Source organism: Dryobates pubescens, chromosome Z, assembly GCF_014839835.1.
Source record: "Dryobates pubescens isolate bDryPub1 chromosome Z, bDryPub1.pri, whole genome shotgun sequence".
NCBI classification, from domain to species: domain Eukaryota; kingdom Metazoa; phylum Chordata; class Aves; order Piciformes; family Picidae; genus Dryobates; species Dryobates pubescens.
This window is the reverse complement of record NC_071657.1, coordinates 56,616,364-56,641,750: the sequence shown is the minus strand read 5'-3', so window position 1 is coordinate 56,641,750 and position 25,387 is coordinate 56,616,364. Positions and strand designations below refer to the sequence as shown.

Sequence of the window (25,387 nt, the reverse complement as noted above, 5' to 3'; positions counted from 1 at the left end):
GCCCAGCCAGCATGGATTTAGGAAGGGCAGGTCCTGCCTGACTAACCTGATCTCCTTCTATGATCAGGTGACTGCCTGGTGGATGTGGGGAGGCCTGTGGATGTAGTCTACCTGGACTTCAGCAAGGCCTTTGACACCGTCTCCCACAGCAAACTCCTGGCCAAGCTGTCAGCTCGTGGCTTGGACAGCAGCACTCTGTGCTGGGTTAGGAACTGGCTGGAGGGCCGAGCCCAGAGAGTGGTGGTGAATGGTGCCACATCCAGCTGGCAGCCAGTCACCAGTGGTGTGCCCCAGGGATCAGTACTGGGTCCCATCCTCTTTAACATCTTTATTGATGATCTGGATGAGGACATTGAGTCCATCATCAGTAAATTTGCAGACAACACCAAGCTGGGGGCAGGAGTTGATCTGCTGGAGGGTAGAGAGGCTCTGCAGAGGGACCTTGACAGGCTGGACAGATGGGCAGACTCCAACGGCATGAGATTTAACACATCCAAGTGCCGGGTTCTGCACATTGGCCACAACAACCCCATGCAGTGCTACAGGCTGGGGTCAGAGTGGCAGAGAGGAACCTGGGGGTGCTGGTCAATGGTAGGCCGAACATGAGTCTGGAGTGTGCCCGGGTGGCCAGGAGCGCCAATGGCATCCTGGCCTGCATCAGGAACAGTGTGGCCAGCAGGACCAAGGAGGTCATTCTGCCCCTGTGCACTGCACTGGTTAGGGCACACCTTGAGTACTGTGTCCAGTTCTGGGCTTCTGAGTTTAGGAAGGATTTTGACTTGTTGGAATGAGTCCAGAGAAGGGCAACAAAGTTGGTGAGGGGCTTGGAACACAAGCCCTGTGAGAAGAGACTGAGGGAGCTGAACTTGCTTAGCCTGGAGGAGACTCAGGGGTGACCTTATTGCTCTCTACAATTACCTTAAGGGAGGTTGTAGACAGGCAGAGGTTGGTCTCTTCTTCCAGGCAACCAGTACCAGAACAAGAGGACACAGTCTTATGATGCACCAGGGGAGGTTTAGGCTGGAGGTTAGGAGGAAATTCTATACAGACAGAGTGATTGCCCATTGGAATGGGCTGCCTGGGGAGGTGGTGGGGTCACCACCACTGGAGGTGTTCAGGAGTAGACTTGACAGGGTGCTTGGTTGCATGGTTTATTTGATTAGGTGGTGTTGGATGATAGGTTGGACATGATGATCTCAAAGGTCTCTTCCAACCGGGTTTATTAAAAAAAAAAAAAAATCTCCAATCTGTATTTACTCTTCTCCAGTTTGAAGCCATTGTCCTCTGTCTACTACTACAGGCCTTTGTAAACAGCATGCTTCTTCTGGCATCTTCCCTTCAAGTACTGAAAGGTTGCTTTAGGTCTCCCTTCTCTTCTCCAGGCTGAACAACTCCAGCTCTCTCAGCCTATCTTCACTGGAGAGGTGTTCCAGCCCCCTGATCATTTTTGTGGCCATCCAGATCTGCTCCATCAGGTCCACATTATCCTTGTATTGAGTGTTTAAGAGCTGGACACAGTACTCCAGGTGAGGTCTTACCAGAGTAAACTGGCACAATCACCTCTCTCAATCTGCTGGCCATGCTTCTAAGTTAGTCAGTTGAATGTTTCTCAGTTGCTTTTTACTGGGAATTAGTTGAACATAAAACTCTGTTTCTAAACTATCAATAACTTTACCTTCTTGAACTCCTCACATAACCACACCTCTTCCCTCTCACTGAATGAATCAAGTCAGATTGCACCCACCATGCTTAAAATTAACACAGACTGTCAATTTGGATGCCTGTATCTGGACTAAGTTTGCTAATAGCAAGGGAATAGTCTAAGTACAGTATTTATATTAATGTCCTTTTCTGTTGTGTTTGAGGGAAAATACAGACATGACAAGATTTCAAGAAACAAGGATGAAGACCAGGAATAAGTCTGCAGCTTTTGTCAGGTGACAGCCCCACAACAATTTTAGCCCAAATTTTGTTGGGAGGAGAGGACTAGAGTGATTTAAGTCCTGCTGAACATTCAGCAACAAGGTGCAAATGACAGTAAATGACATACACCATGTTCTTCATCTGAGTGTGTTTCAGGGATCTACAACCTCATGGCAATGAAGCAGGAAGTGGTCTGTTCCCATCAGTGTGGCACTTGCCCCCATTGGTTGGTCAGGCCAGGTTTGGTGCTTAGTTAGCACAAACACACAGGCACTGGAGCTCTAAATATCATCTCTGCACTGCTCTGTGTTGTGTGTCCCACATAGACATACTGGCTTGTCCAGGCTTCTATGAAAACTACTGAACTGTGTGAAGCAAGCATGATTCAGGCTTTGCTGAATTACTACACTGAATTTTCCTTAGCTGGAGCAGCGTTCGAAACATTCACTAACTACTTACAATTTCAGACTACAGCACCATCTGTGGACATCCAGCCTGGTTCTATGTGTTGTGTTCCTCCTCCTTACAGCTTTCTTACATCCTTTCAGCACTGCTCCCACATGCCACCCACAGTGAGATTTATGAAGAGAAGCAACCTAGGAGGTTCATGCTATAGGATGCTGACTCAGTCACAGCACAACTTCAGTTTCTCCTTTACAGGACAGCCAGTGTTTTATATAAAGGGACAGTGTCAAAAAAATAATAAGGATAATACATAATAAAATGAGGGGAAAGATAAAACATTGAAGTCATGGAAAAACTATTACTTCTGTGCAAGATTTCTTTTTTCTATATTCTACATTCATTTTTTAAAATGAACTTTTACAAAGTTTTCGTATTTCCCGTCAGACCTCTGGGGTTTCTCATGAGTCCAAAAGTTAAGTGCACATAAGTATTTTGCTGAACTGGTGCCAAGAGGCAAAAGTCAGCTATTTCACTTTATTAAGTATTAAACACCCATTACAAAGCAAGGCTCGTTAGGTGTACTCTAAGACCTGTTTCCAAGAAATCTGTTAACACATCCAGTAGCTTGCGGACAGAAATACTGCTTCTTAATTAAGAGAAAAAAAACTGACGCCAAGGTGGATAGGTCTGTGTAAGCAAAGATAAGTTGGATAGTTTATTGTTATAGAGGGAGGGAAGAAGTAATTTCAAAGTCCAAAAATGGATGTGTTCATCTTCTTGCTTCTGATTTCTCCTCATTACTTACATCTGTATAGAAAAACAGGATGCTATGGACACACCCTATAACGCAGCCAAACAATTCTTTGGTGTAACTAAAGCTAGATGTTTGTGCTGGGACCAAGAACTGCACGTAATTCTCCTGCCTATCCCCTGCAGACCTCTTCTTTCATTTCAACCAGAAGTACCAATAGGAAAATTCTATCCTTTATATGACTTTATTTAACCTTGTACTCAAGGACCATCAAATTGATTACCTTGACCAGGTATTAGCCGTCACTAGCAAACTGTAGCTGAGATGGACTCCAAAGCTCATGGGAGGAAGGTCAGTTTGCTGGGCCCACATGGTGGGGGGGGAGGGGGGATGGGGAACCTTTCTAGAACAAACAATTACTGAATGTTAAGCTATTTTTCCTCTCTGAGTCTCTGCCCATATGGCTTCAACTCGCTTATAGTGACTTTCCAGCAGTGTCCCAAGTCATGAAGTGATGTTTAGAAGATCTTAAAGATAGCTGGCTAAAAAAGAAGCAGGTAAAACAGCTTTCCTTGAACTGGGACCTGAGCAACAGGCACAGGAGAAACTAAGTGGAATCCTTGCCCATTTTATCTCAACTGTAGGAATACTCTTAGGCATGGTAAAGCATTGACAAGACTCTCATCCATTCATTAGTAACAAACTTATAATGTGCTGAATGATCCATTTGAAGAATTTACAAAAAAGATATTGCCAGACTTACAATAACTTTTTCAACTGAAACAAATATTTGACAAAGTGCTCTAAAGACATATGCCATGTGGGGGTTGGATCATCATGCATTTCATGATGGCTTTAAGGACAAAAAAGGAAAGGTCTGATGGGTTAGTATAAGCTGCAGTTAAATATTACTATGGTAAACTCAGCTGGGCATTCTACCAATACTTCAGTGAGTTGCAAGAACCTACATTCACACTTGATTATGCTGGCTGAGTGATACACATCAGAAAGGCAATTTTCACAAAGTGGCACAGTCAGGTTTAAACTGGAGGGGAAGCACCCAGCTCACAGACTGGTGACAATGTCACTAAGATCCCACAATTGGCAAAAGCAATCAAAACCCAGATCTGTTAAGCATTTCTAAATGATGGGAGAAAAAGCAAAACAAACAATGTTTGTACAGAGTTTTGGCAAATAAGAAGACAGCTTAAGGTGTACTGGTTGGGGAGCTGACTGAAAAAGAGGAAGTAACCTTGCAGATCTGTCAGCTGACAGTAGGCCTCCTGAGGACATGTTGACTCACGACCAGAGAAGTAGAGATCATTTCCCTGTACTTGGCACTGGTAAGGCTGCACCTCTAATACTGTGTTCAGTTTTGGGCGACTCACTACAGGAACAACATTGAATTTCTGGGGTGTGTCCAGAGAAGGGTGTCAAGTGGTGCCAGGGCAGGTTTAGATTGGATATTAGGAAATACTTCTGAAAGAGTGGTCAGGCATTGGAATAGACTGCCCAGGGAGGTGATGGAGTCACTAACCCTGGAGGTGTTTGAAAAACAAACAAACAAACAAACAAACAAAAACAAACAAACAAACAAAAACAACCAACACCCAAACATGTAGACATGACACTTCTGGACATGTTTTACTGCCCGAGGTGGTGTTGGGCTGACAGGCTGGACTCGATGATCTTAAAGATCTTTTCTACACAAAACAATTTAATGATTTTAGACCACAATTTCTGTGTTTCCGAAGAAGAAAGATTTAAGTAACTAGGAGGGGTGTAGAATTAACTCTTGAATATGCAAGACTCAAGAACCTAGAGCTGGTGTGAACCAGTGCATGAGAGCTGACAACCAATGCTGTCTGGCCCACAAAGGAGCTATCCTTACGACGAAATCATGCCCAATCTTCTCTAAGAAATCAATCTTCACATGGGTAGAAAGATACTGAGAAAAATGTGACACTGGCTGACTACAGAGGTAAACCAATCTAGTAGTGAGTGATCAGCCAGTCAGACATAGCTGCTTAGCTGTCCAGTTTACAAACAGATCTAGACTAACAGCATAAATGCTGTGTTTTTATGGAGATATTTCCTGTATCTGTTACCCCTCTCTGAAATCACAGAAAGATTCCGCAGGCCAGTCAAACCACCTGTAATGCCTGCACAAAGACAGTAAGGAGGCTCTCTAGCATACTACAAAAGACTCAGCATGCTGCAAGTCTGCCTATCAGAGGAACATAATGAATACTGTGGAAAAGAGATAGGGAGTTATACCTTTAGCATGCCACCTGAGAGTCTACCCATAGAAAGAGTCCTGTCAGTTTTGGGCAGGGGGGAAGAAAATGTTGCCAGAGTACCGTGGTATTTGGTGGTAGGAAACAGTCAAACTGTGGGGTTTGTATTTCACTCTTATTGGATGGAAAGTACACAGCAGAAGTTAAAATGAAATGAAAAAATCTTTACCTGAATGGAAACAAGAAGCAAACTATAGTCATGGCACTGAAACTCCCTTAAACAACATGAGTTACAATGCTCATGGATGCCTGCTAACGAATAGAATAGAATAGAATAGAATAGAATAGAATAGAATAGAATAGAATAGAATAGAATACACCAAGTTGGAAAAGACCTTCAAGATCATTGTGTCCAACCCATCAACCAATCCAACCCACCTAAACAACTAAACTATGGCACCAAGCACCCCATCAAGTCTCCTCCTGAACACCTCCAACGATGGTGACTCCACCACCTCCCTGGGCAGCCCATTCCAATGGGCAATCACTCTCTCCATATACTACCTATAAAGATTAGTGATGTTTATGACATTTCAAAGAAATTACATACTGGAGTGCTCTGAAGATATTGCTGAACTTCAATAGTTAGAGGTGGAAATAAATACCTTCTAGAGCACACATAAATGGGAAACATGTTCCCATGGCACTGTAGCTCATACCACACCTGAGATCCATACTACCAACAAAGCAAATTAAAAAAAAGATTAATCCTGTAAGGAAACTTACAGGCTATGGTGTAGTCCACACTGTAACAGTTTGGCAACTTCACTTGTGTTAGTGGTAACAAAGGCTACTTTGACAGCAAAAGCCTAATCAGTTTCATCAAAAGCAAAGCCCATATTTCTGAAAAATTCAAATGAATGCTGTAACTGATTTAATTGATGAAAACATGAAAATTTTCACTGGTCTCCCAGCCAAATCAGCTGGGGTAGAAAACTATATATATATGAGTAATAATTCCTCTTCTCTTTAATATAACACACATACACCCCATGTATAATACAGAAGTTCATTGAAATGCTATCACTGTCTATTAACTGTACACCACCATGAACCCTAACTTGAAAGTTTGGAAACTTTTAACAGAAATAATAGTTGTTTTCAACTGTTTCTCTTGGTTACAAATGTATTGGAAAGCTTTGCTAAAGATGCAGTCTCCATAACTTTCTTATTTTGGGATTGTTTTCATCAGTGTGTGAGATGCTAACAGGCATACTCATCGTGATGTTCCACACCAAATGCTGTTCACATGTTGCTTCAGCCATCACTTCAAGATTCAAACCAAAATGTGTAATTTCACACCCCCTTTTGTAAAAGCTTCAAGAGTCAACTTGCAAAGGAATTGTAACCATCAGGACTAAGTGCCTGAGACTCCTTGCCTTGTGCAAACTATTGTCCCCTTTGCAGAAGCTCTAACAGAATGGATTAAAACCATCTCTAGATATATACAGTATGTAGATATGGCTGTGCTAAGAAGAGTAAAGAGAAAGACAAACTAACTTTGCAAAATACACCTAGCAAACATGAGCATTTCTACGTGAATACAAGAGAGAGATGTGCTTTGGCAGCAGCACACCCCAACATATTTCACATAACAAAATCAGCTGGTACAGTGCTCAGAGCCCCTGTGAGGTGAAATTAAAATCATAGAATATCTCAAGTTCAAATGGACCCATAAAGATCACCAAGTTTAACTCCCCACTCCTTGCAGGACTACCTAAAACCAAACTACATGACTGTGAGTGCCATCCAGACACTGCTAGAACTCTTGACAGGCTTGTGCTATTGCTACTTCCCTGGTGAGCCTGTTCCAGTGACAAATTGCATGCGTATGTACTGTAGCTATCAGAATCTGAGGTTTGATTGCAGAGTTCATAATACTAATGAAAAATCTCCAACCATCTGGCAAGCGTGTGGCCATGAACTCCAGATGTACTGCAGTGATCTCTAAAGTTATGCATGCCCTTCCTGGCTGATACAAGAATTGCTTTTCATTATTATTTCAGCATTCCATATGCCTATAGAGTAAGTTAACTCCTCCTTGTCAGTAAAGTAAAAGTAAAGGTAAAGGTAAAGTAAAAAAAAATAAATAAATGCATGGTGATCAGTTATGATGATCTCTAGCATTTTTAGTGAACTTGTACATAACAAAAATAATTCCTTTTAAAATTATCTGTATTTTATCCTCCAATTTCTGCATAGCTCAGCAGCCTTATTCTAGGAAAGACCACTGACAAGGATGTTGAATAGGACAGGTCACAGAATAGAGCCCTGCAGTACCCCATTTTTTACCAGCTCATTAACCAATGGTCTGACCACCAAACCAGATTTTTACCTATCTAGTTATCCACTCACCTAAATCAAAATTCCTGAGTTAATCCAAGAATACTGCAGCACACAGTGTCAAAAGCCTTGCTAAAATGGAAATAATTACATCTGCTGCCCTACCCTCATCAACACATACAGCAGTTTCAGCATCTGGGCAATCAAATCAGTTAGCCATGATTTATTGTAGCAGCTCCCTAATGAGGGCATTTAGATGAAGATTTCCTTCCTTGTACTAGTTCTGCTTTTTCTCTCTTTAAAACTCTTCTGCAGATTTTAGTGAGCATTACTAAGTGCTTGGTGCAATTGTGGTATGTGGCAGGAAAGGGAAAAGAAGAGAGCAGTTTCGTTAACTTCATGTTAGTTTCATAGAAATAAAGACAAATAAAATGGAAGATGAAATTATAATATGCCATAGAAACAGACTATTACTACAGAACCACAGAATGGTTAAGGGTGGAAAGACCTTAAGCCTATTTTTTATTTCCCTACAAAACAAAACAGAAGACAATGTTTCTTCTTCAAAACTAACCTGACAATGCAAGTGACTAATACTTAAACTAGTACCTGTTCTAATAGGACTCTCAGAATTCTTCAAATTATGTTAGGTAGCTTGGCTCTGTCACAGTCTTACAAGAGATCTTCAAAATATCCAGAATGTAAAGAACCATTTCCTGGCTTGTTAATTTGTAAACAATTTGTAAACAATCTAAGTAACTTATCAGAAGATTATACTTTAATACACATTAAAAGTAGAATTTTAAACACATTGTTTTGAAATTCTGTGCCCAGGAAGTTTTCTTTGAACCAACAGGAAGCCCTCTCCATGAGAGTCACCTACTAAAAAAAAAGAAGGAATCCTTCAATGGGAGAGGCTGCTCTTAAGCTGATACCAGCTGTGCTGTCCAGCACAAGCAAAACATGTCCAGACATGCCAATCCATGTGGGAGCATTTCCAGGCTGAAGCATAAAATAAGACTGCATATGCTCTTGAAAGAAAATGGACCTTTATTTTAAACTTTCTTTTAGTATTCACGAAGTCTTTGTAACTGACATGCTGTGAGCTGTGTTTTAATTAAGGCAGTATCAGAACATTTGCAGGAATTGCTATTGTTTATTCATAGCTGTATACTTCTTGAGACACAAGACAGATGCAGCACTACGAAAAGCGTGGATTTTTTTGTTACCAAACATCTGCTTATTGCACAGTGCAAGCAAGGTCTTCTCAGAACGTTTTGTGAGAAGTTTATTTTTCTAAGATAGTTTTTCACATGTGGAATATTAAGACCAGACAAAAATCTGCTCTCCTGAAAAGTGATAAGAATAAATACTTACTCCACATATTTCCAAAAAGTAGCCTGTTACGAGCGCAGTGAGCAGCATGTTCTCATCACTGCAGGTTAGGATAACAAAATACTGCTTAGTCAAGAATACACTGGACTATCCTTGAAAGTATTTGCAATGCTAAATCATAGAATCAGTAAGGCTAAGATCATCAAGTCCAACCATCAACCCAACACCACCAGGCCCACTAAACCAAGTCCAAAGCATCACAACTACACTTATTGAACACCTTCAGGGATGGTGACTCCACTACTTCCTGGGCAGCCTGTTCCAGTACTTGATCACCCTACCCTTTCAGTAAAGAAAATTTTCCTAATATTTAATCTAAACCTACCCCGGTACAACTTTAGGCCACTTCTTCTTGTCCTATCACTAGTTACCTCCACTGCTTAATACACTCAAGGATGAAAGGCTAAATTCTTGATCACAAACACACAGCAGAAATACAACTAAGATGCAAAACTATTGAAAGAATATCAATGCCTTGTAATGACAGTTGTTTTTTTCTCCACAAATCTTTTCAAGCATGTCATATCTGTGTAAATAAAACATGTAGCTGCATAACATGTTTGAAAGCTGACACAGAAAGCCACCATTCTTTACTAGATACACAAACATACATAGAACATACATGGACATTTTTAACATTGCAATGTTATTCTCAAAGTTACAAATCCTGAACTAAGGTCCCATCACACTGTTCAACAACTCTGTGTTACACTTCTAACACATTAAATTATATTCCTGATCATTCTATCCATGTGTCCTCCTGCAGCATTCCAGAACAGAACTTGTCCCTCCACTAGTTTAAAAACCACTTGTACGTGACACAGACTCAGTTTGACCTAAGTGTCTTAAAAAATTCACAGCAAGCCTATTCTGGATAAGACAAAGTGAGAATGACTTATCCTGCTGAAGGAAGATAAAAAGAGTGAGGTCACAACTGGCATAACTTGAACAAATCACAGTCACAGAGTGAATGCTGTATCAACCACGTAGAAAGATGTATTTTTAACTCAGAGAAGTCTTTATTTTGGAAGAATCCCTTACAACTCAACAACAGTAAGGGCTGTTGATGTAGAGAAAGAAATGCTCAGTGCCTATCCTATTTCTGGCACAAATGTCTTCTTAAAAAAGAGGAGCAGCAATTTAGAAGAAAAACAAATGGATACATAGAATACATAGAAAAAAACAGGTTGGAAGAGACCTTCAAGATCATCGTGTCCAACCCATCAACCAATCCAACCCACCTAAACAACTAACCCATGGCACCAAGCACCCCATCAAGTCTTCTCCTGAAAACCTCCAATGATGGTGACTCCACCACCTCCCCAGGCAGCCCATTCCAATGGGCAATCACTCTCTCTGTATAGAACTTTTTCCTGACATCCAACCTGAACCTCCCCTGGAGCAGCTTGAGACTGTATCCTCTTGTTCTGGTACTGGCTGCCTGGGAGAAGAGACAAACATCCGTCTGTCTACAACCTCCTTTCAGGTAGTTGTAGAGAGCAATAAGGTCACTCCTGAGTCTCCTCTTCTCCAGGCTATGAAGGATATGAAGATATGAAGGATATGAAGAAACTATAAGCTATGTATTCACATAAAAAAAAATTACAGACAAAATTCATTTGTTATTTGTAAATGAAGAATTCAAGGAAATAATTACAAAGCCACAGGTGGAATATGGTATGCTGTTCTCCACATCCAGAAGTCTGTTGCTTGAACTGCCATTGTGTGTTAAACAGCAACAAAAGGTGTGGTCCATTAATTCACTTTTTGTCTGTGTTTACAGAAGACTAATCTTTACAGGGGGAAAAAACCAAAACAAAACACCACCACCAATCTGCAGAAGGACTTAAACTGGTCAGTACACCCCACACTAAAAACACAGGAAATATCCAAAGCTTCAAGGGGAAAGAAGATCTTCTTGGGTCTTCATTCCCTGGCTGAGACCTAGGTTTAGAATGCTGACTTCAACAGCACTGTCCTTGCTGGTACCAAGCCCTGGGAACCACTTGCAGAACAACAGTCAGCCCTTTTTTCTGTACCTCCCCATCAACTTATATGAACTGCTGGGCATAGCTTGACTTTGACATAACACACTATGCTTTAGACCACTACTCTAGCTTCATTATACTGTTGTGGTTTCCTTCTATTATAATTGATTATAAGTGACAAAGGGAAATGTTCATTATTTGTTAGCAGTGAAAATTTGGTTCTCTAGTGCTTCTGGGAAGGAGTGAGAGACTTAATCAAACTTATTTGAGAATGAAGAGACAACCTCTTCTTGGGCAATTCCTACCAAGCAGTCAGCTCTTTCTTTGTTTCCTAATGCTCATAGTAAGGTAAAAATCCTGAAGCAGCATTTCTTCTCTCTAAGCAGTAAGAGAGAGCAACCTTCCTGACAATATCAGCAAGCAGAAATCCAGCCTTTGCCATAACTGCGCAAACTTTGCCAGGTAGTAGCTAGGCAAACTAACTGCAAGAAGACAGTTGAATTAGTATGTTTCATCCTACCTTGGTGTGATTCATTGCTGCTTACAATATCTGGGGCTCTTGTCCTAAAGAGATGATCATACAAAGCCATTCAAGCAAAAGTTCCTGATGTGCTTCAGGCAAAATGGACCTCATTCTAAACCAGCACCAATTTAAGAGTTTCTTCCTGCAAAGGTCAACCTCCTACCTTCACCCAAGGCAGCTTGTTTAGAACTAGTCACATCTCTGCCTTTCACTCTAGAAACCTGTTTCTAGCTAACCAGAAAGTAAATGGGCAATCAGCAGACAGAACACTGATGTGTCTCAGATGCACTAGATGGGCTACCAGACGCCACAGAGGAGGGTGATGCATGGTAAGGTTCTTTGCTTTGCTCTGGGGAAATACAATCAGAGCACCTAATGATGAGCACCTGTTGAAATTATGTGGCTGTAGAAATACGGTATCAGACAATGCTAACCACAAGAATATTCTCTCAACAACCTTCTTGCCTATACCAACTCAACAGCTATTTTCCACACCCACCCAGCTTCATAATTCCTACATAAACAATTTTCACTCACCCTTGTAATTCCCATTTTAAAGACCTTTGGCTAACACCTCAGTACTCCATCTCCCTTCCTGTTATGCAGAGATCAGATAATTCAGAATACAAGGATATAAAAAACCAAGAAGCGTGCTGAACAGAGTACACAGCTTTACTGCATTTGCCGCAATAAAGAGAACACCAACCTAGGGGTGCGTATCACCAGAGAATTTCAGTTTGGAAATGTTTTTCCGTAATCCTGTTGACGTTGGAGTGCAGTAAAGCAGATGTTTCCTGTCAAGTGTTACCCTCTCCCTCTCCTCTCTCTACAGTACATGCTGTGATTGCAGCAGTCACTTCAAGCAAACACATCTAAATGTTAAACATCTTGAGCAAATTCTCCTCTAATCCACTGCTCTGGTTATTAATGCTGTATTCCTAAGCGCCATTAGAGTCCTCCGCATTATTGGTTCCTTCTATTCAAGTTTAATAATGCACTGTGAAAAACTATTTAAAAACACATCACCAATGCACACAAGTGAAAAAGCATCGAATCATGTAGTCCAACTCCCCCACTAACATAAGCAACCCTAAAACAGGTTGCACAGGCACACATCCAGGTAGGTTTTGAAGGTCTGCAGAGAAGGAGACTCCACAACCTCTCTCGCCAGCAAGTTCCAGTGCTCCATCAACCTCAAAGAAGTTTCTCCTTAGGTTCAAGTGAAATCTCCTGTATTCTAGTTTGTAACCCATTGTCCCTTATCCTATCTCTGGGCACCACTGAGAAGAGCCTGGCTCCATCCTCTTGACCCATACCCTTGTATTGGGTTGAACTGAGCTGGAGTTAATTCTCCTCACAGCATCTTTCTAGTGCTGTGGGTTTTGCAGCAGTAGTTGATAACACAGCAGTGTTTTGGCTACTGTTGAATCTAGTACCCAGGCTGCGTCCTTTCAACATTTCCCTGCCCCAAGAATACATTGAATGGTAGGCAAAATCTTTGGAGGGGACACGGCTGAGCCAGCTGACTCAGACTGGCCAAAGAGGCATTCCATACCATACGATGTCAACTCAGATATAAGAATGAAGTGAAAGAAGGAAGTGGAGGAATTCGTCCATGGTGTCTATCCTTCCAAGGAACCACCAAGCTTAGCGAGCCCTGCTTCCCGAGACCGACCACCGTCCTGCTGATGGGAAGTAGAGACTAACATCTCTCTCTCTGTTTTTTTTTTTTGCTTCCATGTGATCTATTGCTGTTTGCTTATTGGTGTTATTAAACCGCTCCTATCTTATTCCTGGCTTCTGTTATATTTTCTTTCCCTTCTTCCCCTGTTCACTTAAGAGGGGGAGTGATAGAGCAGCTTTGCTGGGCATGTGGCCCCCAGGCCTGAGCCAAACCACCGCAACCCTTCAGGTTTTTATGAGCATTGATAAGATTCCTTCTCTGTCTTCTCCTATCCAGGCTAAAGAGCCCCAGGTCTCTCAGCCTCTTCTAGTATCAGAGATGCTCTGGTTCCCTAATCATCCTTGTGGTCCTCCATTGCAATTCCTCCAGTAGTTCCCTGCCCCACTTGAACTGGGGAGCCCAGAAGAAGCCTCAGTAGGGCAGAGTAAAGGGGAAGGAGAATCTCTCTTGACCTGCTGGTCACACTCCTCTTAATGCAAACAAGAACACTGTTGGCCTTCTTGGCTACAACAGTACCCTGCTGACTCATGGTGAACTTGTCCACAAGGACTTCCAGGTCCTTCTCTGCAGCAGGCCAGCCCCTAACCTCTACTAATTAATGGTTTTATTCCTCCCCCAGGGGCAGTACTCTAGACTTGGCCTTGTTGAACCTCATGAGTTTCCCCTCTGCCCAACTCTCCAGCCTGTCAAGTTCTTGCTGAATGGCAGCACAGCCTTCTGGTGTGTCAGCCACTCCTCCCAGTTTCGTATCCTAACAAACTTGCTAAGAGGGCACTCTGTACCCTCATCCGGGTCATATATGAATATGGTGAACCTGATTCAACCCTGGGGAACCACACTGGACACAGGCTTCCAGATAGACCCAGCACCACTGATCATAACCCACTGTGCTCTGTCATTTAGCCAGTTCTCAACCAACCACACTTCCAAAGCTTACCTATGAGGATGTTACAGGAGACCACGTCAAACACCTTGCTTAAGTCAAAGTAGACAGCATCCACTGCTCTCCCCTTATCTACCCAGCCAGTCAAACCATCATAGAAGGCTATCACATTGGTCAAGTATTATTTCCCCTTCCTGAATACATGATGACTATTCCTCATAATCATCAGACTTTCTAAATTCTTTCAAGCACTAGGTATGACTTTTTTTTTCTTAAATAGCTAAGGAAAAGCTCTAGTACAATGATTTAATCTAATATTTGGCCACAAAATATAGACACACCATAAGAAGAGGAGGTTTTCATTTGCTGTCTAGCATAGACTTCAGGAGAGAGGCCCATGACCTCAGAAGGCAGCAGCCAAACAGATGGGAACTGATCCACTTCCTTCAAATGAGACCTACTCTTATTACCAAGGTTTGGAAATGGGCCAGACACCTGGGGACACTACAGTATGAAGACTCATTTTGTACACAACAATCAAATTATACCTTTCAGATAATAGTAAGGCTCTGAAGACCAAATACACCTTACCCCAGAGACACTGTTATTACACTAGAAAATAAAGTGAGGTGTTTCTAACAGAATTCATCTTTCGCTCATGAAAAAAATAAGGGATGTCCACACACAAGGTCATAGAATCACAGAATCAATCAGGCTGGAAAAGACCTCAAGGATCATCAAGTCCAGCCTGTCACCCAAGACCTCATGACTACTAAACCTTTTTGACCAACTTATCCTTGTTTTCCTACTCTAGTAATATATGCTGGGAAAAGACTTCCAAGCATTTAAATTTTTCATGGGATAGTGGTTGTATTATTAAATCCTAGTTAGATATGCTTGCCTAACTTCTTCAGGGAGACTAACAAGTAGAATGTAAGTTTCTTTTCTCTTCCTAGGCACTATTTCTCTGTCTACTGCACCTACTATTACAAATGTTCTTACATCCTTTTCACTCATCTTTACTTCCAGTGTTTCGCTATTTCTAGTGCTAGAACAACAAAATACAGAAAATCAGGAATATCAGCACTCAACAGCACAGTAGAAATCATTTTTAAGTATTCTTTATTAAGTGCGCTTTCCCTCCCTTGTGTTAATCAAGTGTTCCTCTTATTCTTGTCCACAATATTATACACTGTAGATAACAGCTGGCCTTTACCTTTACTTTCACTACTAATTCACTTACAAAAAAAAAAAAAGACTTTACAAGTATTTTTAAACAACTCTTCCCATGGAACTGAATGGTACTGCACATGATTCTAACCAACTCAAGCTGCCATACTTCAAGATTAAATGTAGCAAGCTAAGTAGCATGAATAAAACCAAAATTTATCACTTAATCGTTGTATATCAGAAGGTCTGCTATGCACCTACTACCTCAAATGGAATAAATTCTAGTTTGAATGAGTGACAGGGATTTGGTTTTAGATAATGTGCTAGGTGTGCTTGGTAGGGTTTGACAGTGGGGAGCTGCAAGGGTGGCCTCTGTGAGACACAGCCACCACGGCTGACCCATGCAGACACAGGCAGTTTCAGGCAGTTCCAACAGACCCACCACTGGGCAGAGATAAGCCTAGTAGCCAGGGGGTCTCTCTGGGAAAACACACTTTAACAGGGAAAAATGCTGCCCAGCAGTAAGGACTGAGGAAGAAGCAGCCCTTTGAACCCCAAAGTCAGAGAAGAGAGAAGGAGAGAAAATGCTGCTCCAGGTAGTGCAGCTGACTATCCTGCACCCACTGAGAGAACCATGATGAACAGACACATAGCTCCTGAAGGATATGCATCTTATGGAGAACCCACACTGAATCACATGTTTTCCTGATGGACTACAACCCATGAGGAAACCCCACACTGGAGCAGGGGAACAGTGGGAGGAAGGTCTCTTCCAATCTGTTCTATTCCATTCCATTCCATTCCATTCTGCCAACAAATCTGTTTCAAATTATGACATAAATATTATAGCTGGTCCTCAGTGCGAAATCTAAGTAGGACCAGCAAAGGAGAGATGCTATGGGCTGACTCCTGCCATCCCTCTGCACCACTTAGAGCAGTGAAGGCAGAGGCATGATGGAATGAAATTGAGCCTTAGACAAAGGACTGGGGAAGGTGTTGGTTTAACTTCTATGTCTTCCATTTTTAATATCCAAATCTATTTTAATTTGCAATAAATTAAATTAATTTGGGGAGAGGTGTTGGTTTAATTTCTGTTTTCAATATCTAAATCTATTTCAATTGGCAATACATTAATTTTTCTCAAATCTTTTGCCCATGCCAGTCACTGGCAAGTGATCTCAACCCATATGCTCTTTCATCCAGATTCTTCACTCTGTCCTGTTGAAGAGGAAGAGACAGTGGTTGGGTGGGCATCTGACAGTCAGTCAGCCAAGGACAACCCACTGGATGCATATTTTGATGACCTTTTTAGAAGCCTCTAATAAAATCTAGCATTGGTATAACTAAAATAGTAAATAGTTGCAAAGAAGACAAAAGTCAAGCAGTTTTGTAGAGCTATGCAAACGGAACAGATTTCCACTAACACCAGATGACAATCTGTAACACTCAATTCAAAACTTTTTGTCTCATTAGAATCACTATTTCAAAGTTCATTAGGATTTATTTCATTAAGTCCATTTTGACCAATACCCACAAGATTTCACTGTCAGACATTTCATCTACCTGAACAATTTACACCTTCTACTATAACTAACGCTATGTAACATAAGAGTCGTCTTCTAGAGACAAGGGTGAGATGAAGGACGAATGGAAATCTTAAGCAAGGAAAACCTACCCTCAGTAGAAGAGGAACGCATAGGGGAACTCTTAAACCCTTCCCCACTATTCAGCATTGGCAAGACAAAGTCTGGGGTCCTGAGTCCAGTTCTGGACCTAATGGAGCAGTTATGGAAAATGGCCATAAAGTTGACTAGGAGAATGGAACACCTGTCATACTAGAAGAACTGCTATACTGATGTGGCAGTTTTAGGCTCATGCCTAGGAAATTTTCCACAGATCTTGAGTAGAAAGTGGTAGAATGTAAATAAATTACCACTGAATGTAAAAGAAAAATGTTGTAATATAGAGGATGCAGTCTCAGGCTGTGCCAGGGGAGGTTCAGGCTGGATGTTAGGAAAAAGTTCTATACAGAGAGAGTGATTGCCCATTGGAATGGGCTGCCTGGGGAGGTGGTGGAGTCGCTGTCACTGGAGGTTTTCAGGAGAAGACTTGATGGGGTGCTTGGTGCCATGGGTTAGTTGTTTAGGTGGTGTTGGATTGGTTGATGGGTTGGACGTGATGATCTTGAAGGTCTCTTCCAACCTGGTTTATTCTATTTATGTATTCTATTCTATGTATAGAGTTGTTGTCATGGAACAGCATTTGTTGTTGTTTAGGTGTCCAACCACCCTGAGCACAGCTTCCAGGACAAGAAGTAAGCAGGTGAGGACATTTATTGCATTATACAGCAAAGTTATATAGCCTATCAGAAGGAATGTGTGTCACATCTTAATTGGTCATTTTCTACTGGCATGTGTGTAATTAAGTCATACAATAGGCTAAAATAATAAAACAATATTTTAACACATCCAACCAAATTCTGCCTCATTTCTCTCCTCAGTCACAAGAGGTTTACATTCTTTTCTGAGCCAAAGACTAAACATAACCTCCCAAAGCTATCCGAAAACAGCCCTTCTCCTGCATCTCCTCCTTCTTCTTTTGCTAATAGAAACACACTTTTGATTGACCTAACATTCTTTGCATACACAGAAGGAAGCAAGGTAAAATTAACTATATAGCAAAACCGAAAGTTCTGTAACACAGCGTGTCTAACAGACTGTTGTAAACCATAAAAGACACAATACTTAGAGCTGTACCAATTAGCTCATTCTAACACAACTGGCATAATATATGATTAAAGACAGCAAAGCTTCCAGCTACATTACAGTAACAAGCATATATTCCTTTCCGCTTATCTTAAAAGGTCAGAACACAAGCAGAACAGTTGCTTCTTTCAGACAGAAAGTTTCATCATACAGTTTCAAACTTACTTGTTACCTGCCTGATCTCTTAAAGGAGAACTTAGATCTTACTAGTTCAAATTCTCATTAATAAAGAAGACTTGATTAAGCACACCAGTTCTAGCCTGAACACAATATAACAAACCCAACCTTCAGCACTGTCTTTTACAATCTGCTCAACAAGACCAAGTGCAGCATCCTGCATCTGGTTCGAGGCAACCCCAGGCAAAAATACAGGCTGGGCAGTGACTGGCTGGAAAGCAGCCCTGAGGAGAGAGACTTGGGGGTGCTGGTGGACAAGAAGCTCAACATGAGCTCTCAGTGTGCACTTCCAGCCTGGAAAGCCAATTAGAGAAGCATGGCCAGCAGGTCAAGGGAGGTGATTCTTCCCCTCTACTCAGCTCTGGTCAGACCCCACCTGGAGTACTGCATCCAGTTCTAGAGCCCCTACTACAAGAGGGATCTGGAGATGCTGGAAGGTATCCAGAGAAGGGCCACGAGGATGATCAGAGGGCTGGAGCACCTCTCCTATGAGGACAGAATGAAGGAGTTGGGGCTGTTCAGTCTGGAGAAGAGAAGGCTCTGAGGTGACCTAATTGTGGCCTTCCAGTATCTGAAGGGGGCCTACAAGAAGGCTGGGGAGGGACTTCTCAGGATCTCAGGGAGTGATAGGACTAGGGGGAATGGAATGAAGCTGGAGGTGGGGAGATTCCGGCTGGATGTGAGGAGGAAGTTCTTCACCATGAGAGTGGTGAAGCCCTGGAATGGGTTGTCCAGGAAGGTGTTTGGTGCCCCGTCCCTGGAGGTGTTTAAGAGCAGGCTGGATGAGGCTCTGGCCAGCCTGATCTAGTGTGGGGTGTCCCTGCCCATGGGAGGGGAGTTGGAACTAGATGATCCTTGTGGTCACTTCCAACCCTGACTGATACTATGATACTGAGAATCAACCTCTCTGTCAGTTACTTCTTCAAGCAGTGATCTGGATTTCAGACAACATTCCGCAATTTTACTGAAAAATGCCTCTTAAAGACAACCATCTTTCCTTGAACTTCAGCAGCTCCTTATGGTGGGCTTCACTGGGAGTCCTGGAATGTATTTCAGTCCATGTAGTCAGCCAATAAATACCAGAAGTGGCTTGCTCAAGATGAGCTACTGACTATGATTTCAGGTCTAATGTAGGGTCCTCAATGATTAAGTTCAGCACTGGCACTCATAAATTAAGCAGGTTATAAAATTCTGTCCAACAAAGAAAGAGAATCTGTGGACAACATTATGGTATTTTTGAAGAAAATTAAAATTCAGGTATATTGGATTGTTATGTGTGTAAGCGAGTCACAAAACAGAAGTGACCAACTTCAAACACGTAACTTAAATCTTCAAGTAAAACAAAACCAACCACAAAGCTAAATGAAAGGGACAAAAAAGAATCAAGTCTCCTGGATACAGATGGCAAACTTCATAATAATAAATATTTGTAAGAATGGCTGGGAAAATATTTACATCCTTCCATCATTATCAATCGCTCAGTTTTATTTAATACTCAGACTTCTCTTCACAGAACTAAGTAAGGCAACAATCACCATGAAACTATCTGTGCTCCAGAAATCTAAGTAAACACTGTCAAAACATAATTCAAATAGTCACCAAGTTATTGAAGGGGGTTTCGGTACACTAACGCTGACACCTTTACTGAATTAAAACAAGACAGACCAATTCAAACATCACAGTTTCCTGAGGTACTGCAGGAATGCAGATAACCTGGGCTTTATAACCAAAATGATTGTCAACCTGTTTTATATGGTATTTCAATATAATGATAGCTTTCACTGTAACAATGAGATTTTTCCCATCCCTAAACAGAAAAAAACAGCAAAGTCTGACCTAAAAGTATTTCCCTAAACTAGATCATCTGCCTACAAGTATTTCCCTGAAGACTACCAAGCATTAGAGAAAGGTGCTAGCTATGAACTTGGTAACTATCAGAAATTTCCTGAATAAAGAAGCACCTTAAGATCCTTGCTTTTCAAAGATAATCAACTTTTTCATACACACAACATTTCACTGAGAAGAGAAGAGAAGAGACGAGAAGAGACGAGAAGAGACGAGAAGAGACGAGACGAGACGAGACGAGACGAGACGAGACGAGACGAGACGAGACGAGACGAGACGAGAAGAGAAGAGAAGAGAAGAGAAGAGAAGAGAAGAGAAGAGAAGAGAAGAGAAGAGAAGAGAAGAGAAGAGAAGAGAAGAGAAGAGACGAGACGAGACGAGACGAGACCACGTTGGAAAAGACCTTAGAGATCATCAAGTCCAGCCTATCACCCATCACCATCTAATCAACTAAACCATGGCACCAATCTCATCTTAAACACTTCCAGTGATGTTGACTCCACCACCTCCCTGGGAAGCACATTCCAATAGGCAACCACTCTTCTGTGAAGAACTTTTTCCTAACATCCAGCCTAAACCTCCCCTGGAGCAGCTTGAGACTGTGTCCACTTGTTCTGGTGCTGGTTGCTAGAGAGAGGAGACCAACCCCTTCCTGGCTACAACCACCTTTCAGGTAGTTGTAGAGGGCAATGAGGTCACCCCTGAGCCTCCTCTTCTCCAGGCTAAACAATCCCAGCTCCCTCAGCCTCTCCTCACAGGGCTTGTGCTCAAGGCCTCTCACCATCCTTGTTGCCCTTCTCTGGACACGTTCAAGTGTCTCGATGTCCTTCTTAAACTGAGGGGCCTAGAACTGGACACAGTACTCAAGGTGTGGCCTAACCAATGCAGAGTACAGGGGCACAATGACCTCCCTGCTCCTGCTGGCCACACTATTCCTAATGCAGGCCAGGATGCCATTGGCCCTCTTGGCCACCTGGGCACACTGCTGGCTCATGTTTAGGCGGGTGTCAATCAGCACCCCCAGGTCCCTCTCTGTTTGGCAGCTCTCCAGCCACTCTGACCCCAGCCTGTAGCTCTGCATGGGGTTGCCATGGCCAAAGTACAGCACCCGGCACTTGGACTTGTTGAATGCCATCCCACTGGACTCTGCCCATCTGTCCAGTCGGTCGAGGTCCCTCTGCAGAGCCTTTCTACCCTCTGACTGACCAACATCTGCTCCTAACTTGGTGTCATCTGCAAATTTGCTGATGATGGACTCAATGCCCTCATCCAGATCATCAATGAAGATGTTGAAGAGCATGGGGCCCAGCACTGATCCCTGGGGGATGCCACTGGTGACTGGCCGCCAGCTGGATGTGGCACCATTCACCACCACTCTCTGGGCTCGGCCCTCCAGCCAGTTCCTAACCCAGCACAGAGTGCTGCTATCCAAGCCACGAGCTGACAGCTTAGCCAGCAGTCTGCTGTGGGGGACGGTATCAAAGGCCTTGCTGAAGTCCAGGTAGACTACATCCACAGGCCTCCCCACATCCACCAGGCAGTCACCTGATCATAGAAGGAGATCAGGTTGGTCAGGCAGGACCTGCCCTTCCTGAATCCATGCTGGCTGGGCCTGATCCCTTGGCCATCCTCTAAGTGCTGTGTGATTGCACTCAAGATGACCTGTTCCATAATCTTGCCTGGCACTGAGGTCAGGCTGACAGGTCTGCGATTCCCTGGCTCCTCCTCTGGCCCTTCTTGTGGATGGGCACCATGTTGGCCAGCTTCCAGTCCTCTGGGACCTCTCCAGTGAGCCAGGACTGTTGAAAAATGATGGAAAGCAGCTTAGCCAGCACATCTGCCAGCTCTCTCAGCACCCTAGAATGGATCCCATCTGGTCCCATGTACTTATGGGGATCCAAGTGGCTGAGCAGATCTCTAACTACTTCTTCCTGGAACTCAGGGGGACTATACTGCTCCCTGACTCCATCTGCCAGCTCAGGAGGCCAGTTGTCTGGAAGACAACCTATCCTGCTATTAAAATTTGAGGCAAAGAAGGCGTTAAGTACCTCTGCCTTTTCCTCATCCTTTGTTACTATGTTCCCCTCCATGTCCACTAAGGAGTGAAGGTTGTCCTTGCCCCTTCTCTTGCCATTAATATATTTATAAAAGCATTTTTTTTCTCCTTCACAGCAGGGGCCAGTCTAAGCTCTAAATGGGCTTTTGCCTCTCTTTTTTCCTACATGACCTAGCAACATCCTTGAGCATTTCATGGGTAACCTCTCCTTCCTTCCAAAGATGATACACCCTCTGTTTTTCCCTTCATTCACTCGAAGTTCATTGCCCATCCAGGCTGGCCGTCTGCCCCGGCGGCTCATCTTCCGGCACATTGGCACAGCCTGTTCCTGTGCCTTCAAGAGTTCTTCCTTGAAGTAGGTCCAGCCCTCCTGGACCCCTTTGTTTTTAAGAACTGTTTCCCAAGGAACCATCTGAGTTTAGTTCCTCAAGTAACCTGAAGTCCACCCTCTGGACGACCAGAGTGGAGGTTTTGTTGCTGCCCCTCTTAGCTTGACTGTAAATTGTAAACTCAATTGTTTCATGGTCACTGGACCCCAGACAGCCTCCAACCACCACATCTCCCACCAGCCCTTCTCTATTTAAAAAAAGAAGTTCAAAGATTAGTGTTTCCTCATTAGACACATTTACTAGGAGAAGCAGATACTTCTTGTTAGTAAAGCTATGCAACCAGATCAAACCTGAGACACAATTAGCTCAGTTGATGCTCTTTCCACACAGAATATATATGGCAATGATACTTTCCATAATCCTCTTATGCCCATATTCATAGAAAATGTACTTCTGCATGAGACTTGTTCAAAAACCAACTGCTAGTAAGATGCATGTCCAGCAAACTGGTCTGCAAGACAGACTGGACTTGTGAAAAATAGCTTTAGATATACTTTTAACCTGCCTTGAAACGGGGAATGGATTCATGACTCCCTCCAGACACTTTTGGGGTATTTTTTATCTCAATGGATTACATATTTCAATGGCTTAAAGAGGGGCATTTTGTTTGTTCAGAGTTTTGGGGTTTTTTTAAAGCTTCTTCAGTTGTGAATTAGTTATTTTATCTGTTTTAAACTTCCACAACTTTCATGAGGCTGCTACATTAGGTTGGAACCCACCATTTACTAATAAAAAGAGTAAAGCTCTTTGGAAAAGGGATTACTAGCTAAGTGTTTGTACTCTAAAAATATTTCATCTTTTTAATTATTTTCCCAGCTGAATAAAACTATTTTCATAGAAGAAAAGCCTGGTGAAATTATTCTAGGGGGAAAAAAAATATCATCAAAACTAGTTAAAACAGTAAAGCACATAAAGATGGTGAAAAGTAGAAGCTCCTATGAGAAGACTTGACGATTTTGGAGTTGCTATGTAGTACAAAACATAGAGATAGCTGGTGTAATGACCAAGATGATAAAAATCAATGTTTCCTCTTACTTGTCCAGGGCAGTGCTGGTAGGCATGCTCCTGCCAAATCCTCGGACACCCATCTGACAAAAGTACGGAATGCAAGACAGATTGGCAGCAATTATAGCCAATGAGTCCGACGCATTGACGAAGAAACCGTTTTGGCCAAGGATCATGTAGCGGTCCTGAGGAAGAACAGAAATTTGAAAAAGCATCTTAAATTCCAGGGTTTGGGAAGTGGTAATTTCAGTTATTAGATCAACCACAGGTACGGGGGCGGCGGGGAACAAAAGGCTCTGAGTTGCTCAGATACCTCTTTGGACAGAATAGTTTATTGGCATCATCCTGGCATCTCACTGACACACCACCATCCCTCCAGCCTTGCAAATCAAAGCTCCATATCAGTCGTGGCTTCAGCCTCCTACATGACACTTCAGTAGGTCTGTCCTTGCCAGAGAATGCTTGTGTAGGAAAATCTTTTGGTCAATGACATACACTGCTCAAAGAGTAGGAGGGTGTTTTGTGTTTACTGACAACAGAAAACAGCTTCTGTTGTTCAGAACCTTTTCATCTTCCTCCCATCCTGTTAGGACAGAAAGCTCTTTCTGTAATAATACTTCACTGTTCATGATGCCAATAGTATGACACTAAAAAATTAGAACACCACCACAAAAAATTAGGATTCAGTGCTTTATTTACCTATTTATTTACCCTCTATTTATGATGTTAAGTAAAAAGGACTTAGCTACTACTGACTGTGGCATGTCCATATTATTTATATGTGCTGTCTCTTCCTAACCAGAGAATAAATGTCTTGCACTAGCACAAGATAAAACAAGTGTTAAGTTTTAAAGAATTCTCACTCTGCATTCAAACCCTGCTTGATTTGCAGCCATCGCCAGAGACAAATTACAACAGATGTGTCTGACTTATGGGTTGCAAATGCCATCATCTCTACTAGAAAGTAATACGGGTTTCAGCTTTGAGGGTTTACTGAAAAACAAGTGAATTATACTCACATGTCCCATACCTGACCCCAGACAAAACAATAACTATGATGAAACCTCCAGACAGATCAAAATACTTACTCCATCAGCATCAAAAGCGGCTCCAAATCCATACTCGCCACCTCTCATAGCCTCCAGCAAAGCGGTTGCATACGTTAAGTTTGGATCAGGAGGCTGTCCACCAAAATCCTCCAGAGGAATACAGTTTATGGCAGAATTTGCAGGAGCTCCCAATTCATCACACAGGATTCTTCTCACATAAGGTCCCATAACTGCAAAAAATAGAAATCTGCCATGCAGTCACAAAAGCATATGCTTGACATTCAAACTTTTCACAGCACCATGGAGACTTGATACAAAACATACTCTCAGCAGTTCTGTACATCAGTCCTAGCAATAAAAACCAATTATTTCACAGAAGAGTATGTGATTGTTCCCCCCAGTAAATAATCAGTTGGAAACATCATTAAAACCAGAGTTTTTCACTAGTGGAAGTGCAAAAGTAATCACTGAATGGTGAAAGATTCAAGTCCTCTTTCCCCATTCTTAAGTTAAGAAATGGTCATAGAAGGGTTTTTGTCACTAGAATAAAAGATGATATTCTGTGTGTTCTGGAATGTAAAAAACAATTTAATACATAACAGCAAGGAAAATAAAAAACAGCAAGGAAAATAAAAAACAGGGGAATACAAATGAGAAACAAACTTACCTCAACACTCCAATTCATGTTCATCAAAGAATTTTACCACATTTTAGTTATGACCATGAAGATGGTAAATAAAAACCTTCTCAAAACTAACTCCAATGGAACCTCATTTTGTTGAGGTCAACTAAGACCCCA

The 25,387-nt window shown here is 42.3% G+C and overlaps 1 protein-coding gene across 1 annotated transcript in view; it reads right to left on the bottom strand.

Moving 5' to 3' along the window:
• Window positions 1-25,387, bottom strand: part of PGM5 (phosphoglucomutase 5) — an 85,767-nt gene that overhangs the window by 43,119 nt on the left and 17,261 nt on the right. The window contains exons 5-6 of the mRNA XM_009901735.2: window positions 24,628-24,818; window positions 23,570-23,724 (exon numbers count right to left, since the gene is read on the bottom strand). Of these exons, the coding sequence (XP_009900037.2) occupies window positions 23,570-23,724; window positions 24,628-24,818 (346 nt within the window). The remainder of the gene's footprint in view (window positions 1-23,569; window positions 23,725-24,627; window positions 24,819-25,387) is intronic.